The sequence below is a fragment of the Dipodomys ordii genome, unplaced genomic scaffold (assembly GCF_000151885.1).
Source record: "Dipodomys ordii isolate 6190 unplaced genomic scaffold, Dord_2.0 Scaffold48, whole genome shotgun sequence".
NCBI classification, from domain to species: Eukaryota; Metazoa; Chordata; class Mammalia; order Rodentia; family Heteromyidae; genus Dipodomys; species Dipodomys ordii.
Window position 1 is genome coordinate 1,393,072 of NW_012267264.1, and position 17,295 is coordinate 1,410,366.

The following is a 17,295-nucleotide window of genomic DNA, read 5'->3' on the forward strand; positions in this document are numbered from 1 at the left end:
GATCGCGGGCGCCACGCGCTCCTCGGCCGGCGGACGGGCCCCCGTGCCCACGCCGCTGCCCCTCAGGGGCTGGACGGATTACCGCTCCTCGTGCCAGCAGACGGCGGACTGGAGAACTCAGCCCAGTTTTTGTCTTTTAACCCTTCCGAGAAGAGGCGAGGAGGAAGGGGGTGTGTGTCTGGGGAGGGCAAGACGCTGCCAACACCTCCTCTTAACTCTCGCCGCCCCGCGAGCTCACGACCGACCGCAATCAGCTGCCGCCGGCCCGGAGCGGCCAACGCCACGAGAGCGGAGAGCGGAGAGCGGAGCGCGGAGCAGCGCCGCCGCCGCCAGCGAGCCAGCGAGCCAAGGAGCGCGGCCTGGGCGGCTCCGGGGCGCCCCGGCACCCCCTCCCAGCGGCGGCCGGGGGAGCGGGCTGGGGGCGCCGGAGGCACACTTTGGCGATGAAGCGCCTTCCCCCGCGGCTGGAGCGCGCCGGTGCCAGGGTCCAAGGACAAAGCAGGGAAGCGCTGGTGGCGCCGCTCCCCGGGCTGAGGGGGGGGCATGCACCTGCATAGCCCGCCGGGCCTTGGCTCTCCCCAGCGCGCCTCAACTCCGCGGCTTCGCCGGCTCGGGCTCCGGATTTACTAGAAGCCATTTTGTCTCCCCCACCCTCTTTTCCCCTCCCCTCTGCCCTCCCCACCCCCACGACTTCCCCCCTTTTGTTAATTAAAACTAAGAAGTCAAAATGGGAACGAGGTGCCCGGCTCCCATGGAGAAAGCTTAAGGACACCGCGCCAGTTCTCTGCTGCCTTTCTTCCGAGGTAGGTGGACAGCGAATTGGGTGGGGATGGTTGCAAGGTGGGAGAGAAGTCTCAGATTTCGGAGGGCTGGCCTTGAGGGTGGGCTGCTGGATGAGGGGCCGCTCTGCTCGGTAGTTTGGCAGGCTTTTGCTCGACCGATCTGCTCCGTCTCTCTAATCGCCCCCTCCCCACCTCCTTCTCCAGATGGAAAGAGGAGCTCCTAGCTCACTTAAGCCGGGGTAGGGCTGGTTCTCCTTTCCGAGCCAAAATCCCAGGCGATGGTGAATTATGAACGTGCCACACCATGAAGCTCTTGTGGCAGGTAACTGTGCACCACACCTGGAATGCCGTCCTGCTCCCCGTCGTCTACCTCACCGCGCAAGTGTGCATTCTCTGTGCAGCCATCGCTGCTGCCGCCTCCGCCGGGCCCCAGAACTGCCCCTCCGTCTGCTTCTGCAGTAACCAGTTCAGCAAGGTGGTGTGCACCCGCCGGGGCCTCTCTGAGGTCCCGCAGGGCATTCCCTCCAACACCCGGTACCTCAATCTCATGGAAAACAACATCCAGATGATCCAGGCTGACACCTTCCGACACCTGCACCACCTGGAGGTCCTGCAGCTGGGCAGGAACTCCATCAGGCAGATAGAGGTGGGAGCCTTCAACGGCCTGGCCAGCCTCAACACCCTGGAGCTGTTTGACAACTGGCTGACAGTCATCCCCAGTGGGGCCTTTGAGTACCTGTCCAAGCTGCGGGAGCTCTGGCTTCGCAACAACCCCATAGAGAGCATCCCTTCTTACGCCTTCAACCGAGTGCCCTCCCTCATGCGCCTGGACTTGGGGGAGCTCAAGAAGCTGGAGTATATCTCAGAGGGGGCTTTTGAGGGGCTGTTCAACCTCAAGTACCTGAACTTGGGTATGTGCAACATTAAAGATATGCCCAATCTCACCCCCCTGGTGGGGCTGGAGGAGCTGGAGATGTCAGGGAACCATTTCCCTGAGATCAGGCCTGGCTCCTTCCATGGCCTAAGCTCCCTCAAGAAGCTGTGGGTCATGAACTCACAGGTCAGCTTGATTGAGCGGAATGCCTTTGATGGGCTGGCCTCGCTCGTGGAACTCAACCTGGCCCACAATAACCTCTCTTCTTTGCCCCATGACCTCTTCACTCCGCTGAGGTACCTGGTGGAGTTGCACCTCCACCACAATCCTTGGAACTGTGATTGTGACATTCTGTGGCTTGCCTGGTGGCTTCGGGAATATATACCTACCAATTCCACCTGCTGTGGTCGCTGCCACGCTCCCATGCACATGCGAGGCCGCTACCTGGTGGAGGTGGACCAGGCCTCCTTCCAGTGCTCTGCTCCTTTTATCATGGATGCGCCTCGTGATCTCAATATCTCTGAGGATCGGATGGCGGAACTTAAGTGTCGGACTCCCCCCATGTCCTCTGTGAAGTGGTTGCTGCCCAATGGGACAGTGCTCAGCCACGCCTCCCGCCACCCACGGATCTCTGTCCTCAATGATGGCACCTTGAACTTTTCCCGTGTGCTGCTCTCAGACACTGGAGTATACACATGTATGGTGACCAATGTGGCAGGCAACTCCAATGCTTCGGCCTACCTCAATGTGAGCACGGCCGAGCTCAACACCTCCAACTACAGCTTCTTTACTACGGTCACAGTGGAGACCACGGAGATCTCACCTGAGGACACGACGCGAAAGTACAAGCCAGTTCCTACCACATCCACTGGTTACCAGCCGGCATATACCACCTCTACCACGGTGCTCATTCAGACCACCCGTGTGCCCAAGCAGGTGGCAGTACCCGCGACAGACACCACCGACAAGATGCAAACCAGTCTGGATGAAGTCATGAAGACCACCAAGATCATCATTGGCTGCTTTGTGGCAGTGACTCTGTTAGCTGCCGCCATGTTGATTGTGTTCTATAAACTTCGCAAGCGGCACCAGCAGCGGAGCACAGTCGCAGCCGCGCGGACAGTTGAGATTATCCAGGTGGATGAAGACATCCCAGCAGCAGCATCTACAGCAGCAACAGCAGCTCCATCCGGTGTATCAGGTGAGGGGGCGGTAGTGCTGCCCACAATACATGACCACATTAACTACAACACCTACAAACCAGCACACGGGGCCCACTGGACAGAAAACAGCCTGGGGAACTCTCTACACCCCACAGTCACCACTATCTCTGAACCTTATATAATTCAGACCCATACCAAGGACAAGGTACAGGAAACTCAAATATGACTCCCCCTCCCCCCAAAACTTATAAATGCAATAGAATGCACAAAAAAAGAGACAGCAACTTTTTGTACAGAGTGGGGAGAGACTTTTTCTTGTATATGCTTATATATTAAATCTATGGGCTGGTTAAAAAAAGATTATATTAAAATTTAAAAAGAAAAAAATCAAAACAAAACTATTTTCTAACTTGTAAGTTCTATTTAAATGGGGAGGGTGGGGAATCTTGGGAATGTTGTGGGTACAAGCTACAAGTCAACTTGCTGTGCTGCCAGAAGAGTTTTCTGGTTTATGGTGGATAGTGCTAAGATAAAAACAAACTCAAACAATAGCAAACACCCCTACGAAGGAGCAGAGTGCAGGCCACTAAGGGGTAGGAAGGATAGGCCGCATTATCTTTTTTTAAGAAGATAACTTCATAGGATACAGGAATACCCATTTCTACAGACGTCTTTCTTAAGTCAGGAGCTGTCTTTGCAGATTTATCTTACTAAAAAAAATACAAAAGAAAAAAAAGCACCATGAATTTGTACTGTGCCAAAATTTTGAGAGGCAATAACTATTTTCTCCTTCAGAGGCCAAAGGGAAGATAAATCTGTAAACATATTTAAGCAGGAAAAACCACCAAAAAAAAAATCAAATGAATACTTAAAGGGGCTGAATCTTTGTCCATGTGCACAAATCCCTAGGTTTGTGCACTGCACTGGGACATGCATATGCCTCATCCCTGCCTGACAGTGCTTCAGGACAGAGCTAAGAAGGAAGGGAGACTGGTGTGGCTTTCAGTCAAATGCTTTCACACTGCACCAGATTTCTGCAATTGGGCTTAACCCACTCTGCAAGGCATGTGTCTATTCAGGGTTTCCCAGGAGAAGGCGGCAGCCCGAAGGGGGTGCGGCACCAAGGAGTGGGGAAGGAGAGCAGAAGCAGAGAATGATTCACTGGAGGCCATAAATTAGTGTTGTGCCATGTCCACCTGTTGTTCCAGGTATCTGACAAATGATTGTAGACAATGATGGCATTTTATAATTCCTCAAAAAGGTCTTGTTTGTTTTAAAGGTGGAGAGGGAGGAAAGGCTGGGAGCGTGGAGCTTGGGGGAGTAGAAGCTTTTCTCATGCTTAGAATTTGGTGACTATTCTAAATGCTGATTCATTAGGGATTATTACAGCTGATGCAAACTGGTTGTGATGATGGAGTGGGGGCAGAACATGAGTAGAGAAGAAAAAAGGAGAGGCAAAAAGGGCATGGCTCAAGTAAAGTACGGAAGCCTTTGCCTGCCAGGATGCTTCACAAAAACTGTGAAATTCATAGTTAAAATAAAAGTGACACACATGCATACATGAGTGAGTTCTGCATGTGGTCCTGTTGAATGGGCACCACTGGGGAAGCTTCTCCCCCCCAGGCCTACCTCCAGAGGTGGTGTAAGGAAAGGGGGAAGGGGAAGGCCAAGATCTGTTATTCTGGTCCATTTAATATGTAACTTCTTTCAGTTATTTTAGCTTTAAGAGGAAATATAGGGTTCAGATGTGAAAGGGGGTGGTATGGGTGGGGAGAATACCAACAACAACAACAAAACCACTGATTGTAATGTGAGAAAAGTGTATTTTTGTATTTTAATAAATATTGTTCAATTTTTAATTCACTGTCCCCAAAGGGTTAAATTGAATAAGACCGGAACCTATACATTCTTATGAGCATTAAACTAAATCATTTCTATTTGAAAAATGGGGAGGGTGGGGTGAGGGTGGGAAGAGTTATGATATGGGAAAGACAAATGTTAAATATATTTTAAGTGTGGGAAAATGCTAAAGCTGTCAACGTTTCCTTAGTTTAAATAAATGCACCCCGACTCAAGTGCACCTACTACGAGCTAATGTGTTAGTACCTGGCTTTGTTGGGGGTATAACCAAATTCCCTATGCCCTGGAAAACCAGGGGAAATGGGTCAGCCTCAGCTCCTGGGACCTGGCCAGAAGTGAAATGCCACCTCAGCAGAAGCTGCTGGTCAGGCAGCACCAGCTCAACCCAAGGACCCAGGGGGGCCTGGATTTAAGAGGGCTGCAGTAATGTAGTTTGGCTGCGATTTCCCACAGGCGGTGTTGCTTTAGTTCTCTGGGTGTGTAATAGTCAAATGTGTCTTGGTGGAGGTGGGGTTTAACTCTTGAGGCTCACAGAGTAATGACTTCCAGAGAGGTTCCATGCGTGGAGACCCTGTGTTTCTTCACCGCTAGTATTTATACTAATGCAGGGAATCGGGATTGAGTGGGTGTGATCTCTGGCACTGAGGAGGAAGGGAAAGAGGCAGCACTTTGCAGCAGTTGGCTAAGAAAGGGCCAATTCTGAATCTTCCTGGACATAGAGACTGTTTCTGGGTATCAGTGCTTCTAGCAGCACATATACATAGGCATTTATAAAATAGGCAGCAAAGGTACATTCCCTAGGCCTCTCTCTTAGCACTCTACCTCAATAAAGAGAGAAAACTACAGCAGACCAAAGGGTGGGACTTGCTTGGCTAGGACCAGATGAAAAGCAAAAATGACTTCCTTTCCTAGTGCCACATGACAACGCCCGCTGTTCATAACAGCTTCCTGGGTGTACATTCTGAGGTAACTGGAGAAGTTGCTGCTTCAGCAATGGAGGATGGGGAGCCGACTTCCTAGCAACCCCCTCTTTGGCAGTTATCTGGGATGTCAGAGAATTTAGGCAGTAACTCTGCAATGTAAAGGGTCTTGCTAAACAAAGGCTTGAAGAGAATGGGCCAAAAACACTTGTGGGAAAAGAACTAAGAAGAATGGCATTTATCCTAGGGATAAGAAATATATCAGGTCTTGGAATCTGAAGGAGAAATGTTTTCTAGAAGAAACCTTACAAGACTTGGGGAGACCAGAGAGGATGACTCCTCCCCTGAGTGCTGCAATGGCAATTCCTTAATGGCCCACCCTTCCGTCTGGCACCAGTTCAGCATTTGGAGCGGGGCCTTTCTTTGCCATAATGCTGAGTTTATCCTCTTCTAAGCAGCACATAGGGCAGCTTTTCAGCGGAGCCTCATGAGTATCCAAAGTGAGCCTTTAAGGCTGCTTTGGTGACTCATCATTGGGCCTGGCCGAACTTTAAAGATGGTTACCTGGGAATGGAACGTGGGTTGATAGCTCTTCATCAGGTTAGTTACAGCAAACTGTGGCTAAGTATAAGGAATTACAGAATTTTCATTATAGAATTTGAGGCCATGAAAAACCATTTTGTTTAATCTCTTTGCATCTTATGGTCAAGGAAACTGAGCCCCAGAGAAACGGAAAGACATATCCAAGATCACACTGCTAGTTAGCGACAGAGGCAGAACTAAAACCCACGATTAGTCTCCCAGTATAAACTGTGTTTTCTCACTGGCTATCAAGAAACTGTTTCTTTCCATGTCAAAATGGGACCTCCTACAGATACTTTTGTGGTCTCCTTTTTACCACAAGCTGTTCGCTCTGTCACTAAACTATTACTATGCAAGGCATGAACAAAATTCTGAGCACAGGAGCTTCACATATGCTCACTAAAGGGTTGGATTCTCAAGACAACATGTAACTCTTTCCTGATTCGTAGGCCCAATGGCAGACAGAAACTGCAGAATCCCAGAGTAAAGCTATGGGAGAAAAGATGAAGTAGGTAAGATGGTATGTTTACAATGAGAAAGCTGGCTTGGCTTCTTTCCAAACTTCGGCTGGAAAGCTTTGTACAGTAGAGGATTGTCAGAAGTCTTGAAGGCTGTACCATAGAAATTCTTCATAGAGCAGTGGTTTCTAGTCATTTGGCCACAAAATGGAGATATTGGTGGTGGTGGGAGGGGGGTCCTTCATTACTTCACTCTGCTCTATCTTCCCAGCCTTAGTGCTTTAAATGCCATGCTGTGATTGTCACTTCTATAATCTGCTTCAGGGCTTCTTATCACCCTTCAGTGTAATGCTGCATCCTACTATCAATGAAGGTAGACAGGCTAGTTTCTAAGGCCTAGAGACATTAGCTTTATCATGGCTATTTAACATGTATTGAGGCCAGCAACTTGCTGGGTGCTGCAAGACAATTCCTATTGTTGGCAGGGAAGAGGGCCACAGTACATGGCCTCTGGCTTCCTTCAGTGGTGATGACTGGTTACTGAAGAAGGCTAAGTAAACCTTACTCTAGGCTTCTACCTCAGGGGGCCAGGGCCCACAATTAAAGCTCCAATGCAACAAAGCAGCAGAAGGGAAGAGAAAGATGAAGGAGGGGTGGGGGGAAAGGGAAGGAAGGGAAAAAGAAAGAACATTTATATCCAAACATATGTCTGATTTTATCTCCTTTGCTGGCACTCAGCAATTCCATGGCATTGGCTAATGCAGGCATTGTTCACGCCATTTCTAAATCCTGCCTTAGCTAAACTGCAAAGCACTTTTTGGCTCAAAGCAACTCTTTTGGTCTCTATCCATTTAGAAAGCACCTTTTCCCTTGCAGGAGGAAGAATGATTTGGGCAAGGGATTTCTGTTATTTTCATCTTTGCTTTAAGTTAAAGTGAAGTAAATTACTTGGTTAGGGTTAAGGACGATAGGAGCTAGGTCAGCTAAATATATATGTTTGTGAAAATAAAATCTGTCTTATGCACATACACACACAAAAATGTAGCATAATGCCTATAAGCAGACTCTGGAGCCAGTCTTCCTGGGTGGAATCCCAGCTCAATTACTTTAACTCTGTGACTTTGGGCAAGTATTTTTCTCTCAGCTGTACAATGGAAGTAATATTACTATCTACCTCACAATTTCATATTGTTGTGGAAACTGAAATTATAATTTATACCTGTATCTATCTCACATTTACCACCATGCCTGACATTATATAGTAAATGCTACATAGTTGTTAGTTACATGGTCTATATAAACATACAGACAAAAAAGAACAGCCCCCATCACCACATCTATTCTTGAACCTTGTCTATGCCCAAAGAAAGAACATGCTTAGATACACTATTCCAGAGGAAGAATGGTTATCTAGAAGTTAAGGGACAGAACTATCTACAAGTGAGCACTGTGGGAAAGATTGCTGCATTCTCCACCCCAGGAAAACTCTGCCTTGTGCTCTGTCCCTAAACCAGCTATGCAGGTGGCCCAACACACTTTGCACACATTTTTTCAGCTTTGGGAGAGGGGCTTCTGCTTGTAGTGGAACATAAGCAGAGGGGCCAGACAAGGCATTTCTACATAGGAAGGCTTGGTCCTTACCAAGAAAGCAAGCTTCCTAAAATCTTTGAATTTTCACCTGATTCTCCATTAGGGTGCAACGGAAGCAGTATTATTCAGTAGATAGTAATAAAATCCTTCCTGACTCTGAAGCCTTACTAGGCCCGAGGATACAGAGGGGAAGGTACCAGGAGGGAGAAGTCTATTGGCATAGAAAGGCTACTTACAAGATCTTCCAAGCAGGATTGGAGAGCTTAGAGAATAGACAGGGAGTAAAAATTTAAGCAAGTGAAGTGTGGCAAACACACAGGCAAGGGTCTGCAATGCAGTTAAGTAGGAAAGCCAGGGAGATTCTTCTGCCTTAACAAGCAAGAAGCTGGCTGGACCATGGATGGTGAAGAACTCTTAGTGTGAAACTGATGGCACGGAACAGAGGAGATGATAAGCAGGGAGACCAACTTTCCAAGAGAAGCTAAATGCATTTTGCTTTCCTAATGAGAGGCTAGAATTAGATTTTACGATGATCACAGGTTTTATCCTCTGGCACATGCCAACTTTGCTACCAGTACCTAGGCCAAACTACCTAACCACAACAGTCCTGTTTCCTGTCCCAGAGGCTATCTGTTCCTGGAGAAGCAATCCAACCCTCGGGGTAGTACTCCAATCCCAACCCCCGAATGTTCTACTTTGAGCCTATCACCTCATTTCTATTAAGGCATAGTTCCTGGGGCGGGGAGGGTTGGTAGTGAAGAGAGGACGCAGCTCACTATATTTATGCACAAAAAGATCATTCCAGTGTTAACAGAAATCGTGGTTGCCCATAGAAATAATGATGACTTATGAGTTCAGTGCGCATGGATACTTGCAATGAGTCAGAGAGTAGGCGCTGGCCTGTGGGGATATCCTGGGAGAAGCTGTCTTGTCAAAGCAAGTTAGCACTTAAGAGGACAGTGTTACCTTCTCAAAGAACCTTCAGTGGGGAAGCACCGAGATGAGAGGCCACTCTAACACCAGGTACGAGGGCTGGATAGACCAAAGTAATATTCAGTCTTTCAAGTTCATTTGTTCTGTGTACCAGAGCAATTACTCATGTTCCAATCAATTGCAAAATGCCATAGAATAGTCCTTGATCCTCTCACTTCTTTCATACCCACTTGCCTTCTTACATTCCTACTAGTATACCTTTCAATTAATTATATCAGTTTTTTTTTTCTTTCATAGCTGTCATTTGAATCCATTCATGTGTCATGACAGGTCCTAGGAAATTCTCCATGATCCAAAAAGAATGACAGCCTTTCTGGTTTCTAGTAGTTCATATGCTATTTCCTTTCCAAGGTGGCTCCTTAATCTGTATTCTCTTTTCCAGTCCCTTTAATGTCTCAGCTCTGGTTGCCTTGTGTCTCTGAGCTGGTTCTGATTTAGTCACCAGATAAGTCATTCTACCTGCTCAGTGAGTCAGCAGAGAGAAGAAGAGCTTTAACGGCACTAACTGTTCCTTGGGCAAAGTTTGGTTTCCTGGCCTCAGGCTATTTCTTCCCAGTCTTCAAGGCCTGACTTCCTTTACCTACCACACTCTCCTCTATTTTCATTAAGACCATTCAGTGGCTCTTGTTCAGACAATTCACCCCTGGCGGTGAACTGAAGGAGTTATAGGCAACTTTCCACAGAGGCAGTTACAGCCAGCATCCAAGTATCAGTTTCCCGGTTTCCTGGATTCCATAGCCCCTTTTGGAGGAAATGCTCAGTGAATCCCTCACAATGCATCCGAGGCCCCAGATACCAACAGCCTGTTCTTTCAGCTTGCAAGCCATAGAGGTTACAAGTTATAATCTATTACCATTCCAAGAAGACTTAATTTCTAGACTTAAAGGAAGTCGGCTAATACTTTATCCTATTAGCATTTGCCTGTGTGAATTGACAATGGCTTCCTTCTGACATGACAGCATATTCCTCCAATTCATCTCTTTTAACAGAGAAGTCTTCAGTATGAAAAAAGGAAGGAAAAGAAAAGCCTAAGAGACTGCTAGAGGGAAAGAAGACCATTTTCCAGTCATTCATTCATGAATGAGGAGAGGGGGTCAGAGGGACAGTGCAGGACTAAATGACCTCAAAGCGTATTTGTATTTCATCATTTCTCTTCGGAGGGAAGTGATTGTGACAGCTGGGTATACGGGGTGCACAAGCTTCAGAAAAAGTGTCCGAAGCTACAGAAAAGTATGGACACAAAAAGACAAGGTGATGTCCCATCCTGAGCCCGATGTACCTGGTCGATAGCTTTCTCTTCCCTTAATCCTTCTTTCTGCTTCTTGTTCAAAGTCCACATCTGTTCTGACTAGTGGAATCTTGTCAGCTGAGAGCACCTTCATATCATAGGTATGGTATCAAAGTTGGCTAACAATACATGTGGGATGGCCCTAGATACTGAGACAGAGTATAGATTTATTGCTTTTAACTTCAGAGATGTGGACTCAGCCAATACCTTACATTTGAGCTGCCTCATTTTCTTTATGAGAAAATGCAATCCAGAATACAATGACTTGCCCAGTGTCGTGTAGCTGTGATGCAGAGACCAGATTTCTGGTCTGTAGGTTTTCAATCCAGCAGGGTGACCATGATGTTCAACTCCAGATGGGGCACCAAGCACAGAAAAGGCAAAGTGGTTAGTTCCCCCCAGGAGTCTGTGCAATCCCTTCCAGTACTTTTATTTGTGCTTAATGCTCCGAGACAGATGGCGCCCACTCAGGATTTCATTCAAACAGCTCGAGTTGAGAAATCAGACAACTTTTCCTTTCCCTGCAGCCATAAGTAGTTAGGGCATGTGAGTTTAGATGGTGGTTCGAATAGCTAATAGATCAAATGCTTTTTCTTTTATCTAAGTAGCCTTCCCCTTCTCTCTCTGAGTTCAGTGCAGTAAGGTGGTACCTCCTCCTATGTAGGGAAGGCTAAGAGAAGCAAAACCACGACCACTGGACAAGAAGAGAAGTCTGGTGTTCTGTTTCTACCCTGCTTACTTTCTGTACACACACACACACACACACACACACACACACACACACACACACACACACACACACACACACGGGGATCTTCAGAGGATAAGCTTTCATTGACTTGGAGGCCTACTCTGAAACACGAGGTCAAGAACCCAGTAAACTGTCTTTTCTCCCATCTCAATAAATCCTCTCTTGGTCCTGGCTATAATTTTATCACCATATATTTAATTAGACTGTGCTTCCTTCACGATAGTTTTAAGTGAAGTCCCAGTAGAAACATTCTAAAAGAACAGTTGCTTTCAGCAAAGGATCACTCCTAACCAAGTTAATTTAGCAGACATTTGCTGTCTTGAATGGGGTGGAGTTACCTCTTTTCAACTTCAAAGCTGGGAAGAGAAGGGAGGTGTGGAATGCAGAGGAATAAAGAGGAGGGCGGGGGCTTCAAGTAAATGAGTTTCCATCTATTAAGGAGTTAGTAATTTCTGCTAGCTCCCCTAGAGACCGGTCCCCTCGCAGAGTGGTCTGACTCTAGTGATTCCCACTCCTAAGCAACAGCCTGTGTTATGCTGGTGTTGAGACAAACTGTGCCAGAGAATTCCCTTTCTCTTGGAGGAGCTTCTATCATTACACAGGAGAGATTAGCCAGCCAGGAGGATGTGCTCTTGATGGGGAGAGAGAAAGACAACCAAAGAGAATGCTCATCTTCTCTAGCAGACTTGCTACAGCAGACCTAGGTCAAAAAAGACTGAGAGGTGAAAATGGCAATAGAACACAAGTTTTCTCTACTAGGCGCACATCAGATTGGAATCAATGGCCACAGGAGAGTCCTCCTGATGAGCTGAGGAACTCAAGAGAGAAGGACTGGTGATCTGGTTGGGAGGCAGGTGCAGGTCTTTGGGGTATGAGTTAAGTGTAGTCCTAATGGACAAAAATGGATGAGAAACTGAGGTATAAAATGGGGATAAAGTTTACTGGAATAGGGGGACTTATTTTTAGGTCTCTCAAGATTATTTAGGGCATTTAGAACATTTCCAGGGCAGAAGCACAGGAATGAAGTTAGGGTTTTAGCTATTCCTGAGGTGGTAGAGTGGAGGTGGGGACTGGTCTCTATTCTGGATCTGTAATGAGAGCTAACAGTGCAGCTCTGGCTATTGCTGAAGCTGCTGCCAGCAGGTCTTGAGAAGGGGGTGTGGAGTCCCCTTATTTTGCCCCTGGTGGCTTAGCTATGATGGAGATGAGACGGGCCACTTCCAGAGGCCGCCTTGCCAGATGTGCCAGCAGGCAGCCTGGCCAGAGAGCCTGCAGTGCAGTGTAGGCAGATGCCCTGGGCCGTATTCAGGATGGCAAGACCCTTTATGGAGCTGCAGCTCAGCTCTGGGGCAGTGCCAGAGCGGCAGGGTAATGTTCCTCAGCCAGATTCATTTTCCCCCAAACCTCTTCAAATATGTGGGCCATGGAGGGAGGCAAATTTAATTAAATTACTGTGTCATGGACTGCCTTTCCTGGGGAAGGGCTAAAAATGGGCTCATGCTGACATGTAAACCCATCTGTGTATACAGAGCATGCATTTTTTTTTTTTCTCTTGGTGCTAGGATGTCAGCAGCTGGAAGGGCTGGCAATGTCTAGGGCTGGAGCCAGGTAGCTGGACCCCGTTGCTGCAGCAAGGCAGAGTCAACAACAATGCAACCCAGGCCCCATAGAGCTCTGCTGACCTTTCCTTTTCCACTTAAAAGACTAAGCGGGCACTCCCCCTTCCTGCATTAATTTGTTTCTCCTCAGATGCCTCTTGCTGGCACTCAGGACTTTCCCGTAAGGTGGTGCCCTGTGCTGTGTGTGGAGCTGTAGGGAGGTACCTTTCAGGAGTGCCCAGGCAGGGTTGTTTAGCTTGGCACGCGATGGAGGGGTCTCCGGGTGATTCTCTGGAGTGCTACCTCAGCAGTTCCCCATTGGCAATGCTGTGCTGGATAGAGAACCTTTGTCGAGTGCCAGAGTAAAGCGCAAAGCTTCTCCCTTTCCCTGCCACTGCAGATATAGGGCTTGAGCAGCCAACAGAGGCAAAGAAGGTCAGAAGCAACCAGAAGCACTTAACATGTGGAAATGAGCAACCAAAACAAATGCTGTCTGTGCTGAGCCTGTCCACCCCTCAAGGTCACTCCACTTCCCTCCAGGAAGTTCAGGCCTCAGTGCTCCAGACTACCAGAAGTGTGGTTGCCCTGAGCGGTGCTGCTACAAGAGCTGGAAAAGGTGTGGCACGGGGAACAGTGGACACAGAGTGCCGCAGGTCGTTTCTCCACTCACAGCTGAGACTAAGAGAGAGCTGCTGGAGGCACGATATCTGAAATCTCACTGGACGCAACAACACTTGGAACCTGAGGGTTAGCTCTGTACTGGTCACCAGGAAAACAATCTGCCTGCTTCATAAAGCAGTTCTACTTATACAGCCCTCCTGGAGCTCTGCTGTTCCTCCGACTTCTAGCTCTTGCTACCTAAAAGTTTTAGATGTGAATATGATGGTTCCTTTCAGGACTAGGACAAATACCATCAGTCAATATAAGGACTGAGGATGTAGCTTAATGGTAGAATGCTTGGTACTTATTTAGCATAGACAAAGTCCTATAAAACCCCGCACTACAGAGGGGAAAATGATTCATCTCTTGGCCAGGCATTGTTGGGCATGCTTGTAATCTCTGTACTCAGGAGGCTGAGGGAAAAGTGTCTGGGTGTAGATACACAGAATCTACCATATGGCTTTAGAGAAATAAAGTCTGTGGGTGCTCTGTTTTGGTAAAGGGTATTTCCTCTGTACCCAATTAGACAGAAGAGGCAGAATCCAGCTATGGGTGAAGGTAACATGGAACAAGGCCTCTTAATTCCATACCAAGACAAAAAGAGCCCATGCCCATTGGACACTGGGTGAGCTCACTTACCAAATGACTGGCTTCAAATGCTCAGGACAGAGGCAGATGCTCTCCAAGCCTCTGTCTTCTTTAGGCAGGATGCCACTGGTGCTTGGGTGGTAAGATATTTTATCTATACCAATGACTGAAACTATGGTTATTCTGAAGCAAACACACCAGCAGTAAAGCAGATACTGTTCAAACATGATATTCCTCTGCCTTGGGGGCTTATGTTCTTCCTTACTTAAGCAGCTGGGATTGGAAGCGGTCTCCACTGTAGAACAGCTGCCACAGGCTTCCCTCCCTTCTGTAGGCTTCTGCCAGACTAGATGACTATGGTCTCACTCAGTGGAGGCTGCAAGATCCAGAATCCTGTGCAGCTCCACACTCATGCGGCCCAGTGGTAACCCAGCCTGGGAAAAGGCTGAAGGGACCCTAAGGCTGCTGTCACATATCTTCCTCCATACAATGTCACCCATGACCTTCCTCCTGCTTGTTACCAGTCACTTCATTTCTGTTAAAAAGGGACAAACAGACATGAGTAATTGTCTACAATGTTGTACTGCATGACACTGCCTTTTTAGCACACTGAACTGGAGTGAGAAAATGAGGAGCAGTACTTTGAGAAGTTGCTAAGTATGTATTAAAAGAAGAAAAAGGAGGAAGAGAAAGTAAGGTGGTTTCTGATATCTTATTCTTCCTCAGTTCCTAATAATATCTAGGAAACAGAGTGGTGGAATTAAGGACAGTTGTAAAAACAGAGTAGCTCCGATACAAGCCGGAAAGTGTTTTGTGCAAAATATAAACTTAAAATCTTGCCACCTGGGTTAACAGGCCTGAATGTGAACTAAGGGTGGTCTTTATCTTGGCCCTAGGTGACCTGTGACAAGGCCTGGACCAGCAAGTCCCCCTATCTCAGGAAAGCAGGGCAGGGGGAGGGCTAGGAGTGACAGACATCACTGGGTACGGCTGGGGCCATCTGCACTACTGTGAATCAAGGTTGGCTCAGACAGAAGGCGCGAGGGAGGAGGTGCAGCTGCTGATGGCTCAGACAGCTTGGACCTGTCCAGGCAAACAAGCCACTCAAGTGCAAGCACAGCCAGCCAAGTAGGCAGAGCACAAATAAGAACTTAAAGCTTGAAGTATCTAAGAAGATAGGGATGAAGGTAGGAATTTGCCTCAGATTTCAACTGGTGACTGGCCAGGTCTCTCATGGCTACAATAGGCTCTTCTGCTATTGATGGCTGAGATATGAGATGAGAACTGGGGGTTCGATGCAGGCAAGCATTCCTTGAGCTAGGATTTAAACTTATTATTCAGGGAACTGCAGATACAGCTCTGGATTGGGTTCTCTCACAGAACCTCCTCAAACAAAACAGAGGCCTACTCATCTGCCCAGTGTTAAGCAGCAGTGAGCTGTGGGTGTCTGGGTTAAACCAACTGTAGAGTACGGGAGTTTGTTTCAGGATTTGCCAAGGGGTACACGTGTTCTACTTTCCTGCTTTCATTCGGCCATCAGGAAGAAGAAGTGCTGCTCTAGCTCCCTGTTAAAGCTCTGTGGGCAGTGCTGCTAGGCTCCAGGTGCATAGGAGCAGCACTGAGAGAGTGTACTCTAGGCCGTATTGTAATCTCTAGAGGTGGCAATGGGAATTCAACATCTTAATACACAGCCAGGAGACTGGAGAACTGTGCTCTAGACTGGAGAGGAAGGCAAGGAGAAGCCAGGCAGACTTTTTGATAGAATTGACAGTCTTGCCACTAGCTCCAGAAGCACTTGTCCATAGTTCTGCTTAAGCTGACCTACTGCTCAGGGGTTCCTTCTGGCTCAGGAGGCATTACCTCCAAGAAAGCTGGCCAAGTATTGATGACTGCCCTGGAAAAATAGGGGAAACCTTCCTTAAAAAATTATCACTCTCCTCAGAGGCCCAGGCAAGGAAGGAGAGAGGACAGATGGAGATTCACGAATATTAAATGGAAGAAACCAAGGTGCAAAGAGATACACATTATTCCAAAGGGAAATACGACAACCAAATATCCTGCTCTCTCTAGTCACACACTCTGCAGTCAGTCATAGGCCTCTTTATAGGCAAACGCAGGTAGGCTACATATCACCCTACAGTTTAGGTTCATGAGGCTGAGTGAATGAAAGGCTGTTCAAATATCAGGTTTCTGCCCCTTAGCCTAGTGGCACTTCTGAGCATAGGTGTTCCTTGTATGTGTATTTAGAATCAGTACGGTGACTGTGGTCTGGCCAGGTGCTGGAGAACAAAGGACAAGAAGTGGAATGTGATGACAGTGGGGAGACATGTAGGAGAGCACCAGCTTCTCTCTACCTAGAGTCCTGTGAATAAACACAGCCAGGCCATGTTGTAGGCTCGGAGAGTTACACTGTGGTGCATGGAGTCTACTTACTCTAGGAGTGGGCTGAAGCAGAAAATCATCCAGTTTGATGCAGATGTAGGCATGGGGACAATGAAATGTTAAGGCTACAAACTAAGACTCTTTGGGGAAAACAGATGCCCCAGGCATTTATAGAAGTCCCATCTCAGAGCAATCCTGGGAGCTGGGCAGCTCTGTAAATACTCAGGTTAACAATGTATTTGGGCTGGCTGAATGAGCCCAAGAGTCCACAGCTTTCTCTCTACTTCAGTACCCTTTAGCTTAATATTTAAGTCTATGCCTCAAACACCCCTAAATAAAGAAGAGCTAAACATCTTGCCTCTGACTAGAGAGGTGTGCTAAGCCAAGGTCCCTGTCACAATAGTGTGTATATGTAGCCGAATGCTTGCAGCCTGAGCTCTAGAGTTCCAGTTAATTTGGCAGTAGCAAGACACTGTTTGTCTCACCGGCTAAACAGCCAGATCCAAAACACTGTTCTATTGCTACTTCATAGCACTGATGACACAAAGGAGTCTCCACACCCAAGCAGACTTGGGAGCAGGTGTACTCCTAGGAATGGAGGGTTGAGGTACAAATTTCAGCTCTTTCACTCCAGCCGTAGCTGAATCCCACTTGGGAAAGTGTTGAGTACTCTGGGGAGATGAGGGGTCTCCTGTGGCTTGTATTAGTTACAATGCAGAGGCAATAGTCTTCTACTTTCCTGGTGTGTCCAACGAGACCCTCAGGACAGGGCATGAAGCAGTGGCAGTGTCAAGGCAGGTAACTCA

The 17,295-nt window shown here is 47.7% G+C and overlaps 2 protein-coding genes across 2 annotated transcripts in view; one reads left to right on the forward strand and one right to left on the reverse strand.

Annotated features, from left to right (window-relative positions):
* Snd1 (staphylococcal nuclease and tudor domain containing 1) overlaps positions 1-17,295 on the reverse strand; it is a 446,430-nt gene that overhangs the window by 62,284 nt on the left and 366,851 nt on the right. The window lies entirely within an intron of this gene.
* Positions 690-4,682, forward strand: Lrrc4 (leucine rich repeat containing 4). Its single transcript, XM_013020008.1, has 2 exons — positions 690-803; positions 987-4,682. Exon 2 carries the CDS (start codon positions 1,087-1,089, stop codon positions 3,043-3,045), a length of 1,959 nt encoding a protein of 652 aa, XP_012875462.1. The 5' UTR covers positions 690-803; positions 987-1,086; the 3' UTR covers positions 3,046-4,682.

Excerpts from the sequence above, each read along its gene's own strand:
- Lrrc4 (XM_013020008.1), top strand. The coding sequence starts at position 1,087 with ATGAAGCTCTTGTGGCAGGTAACTGTGCACCACACCTGGAATGCCGTC.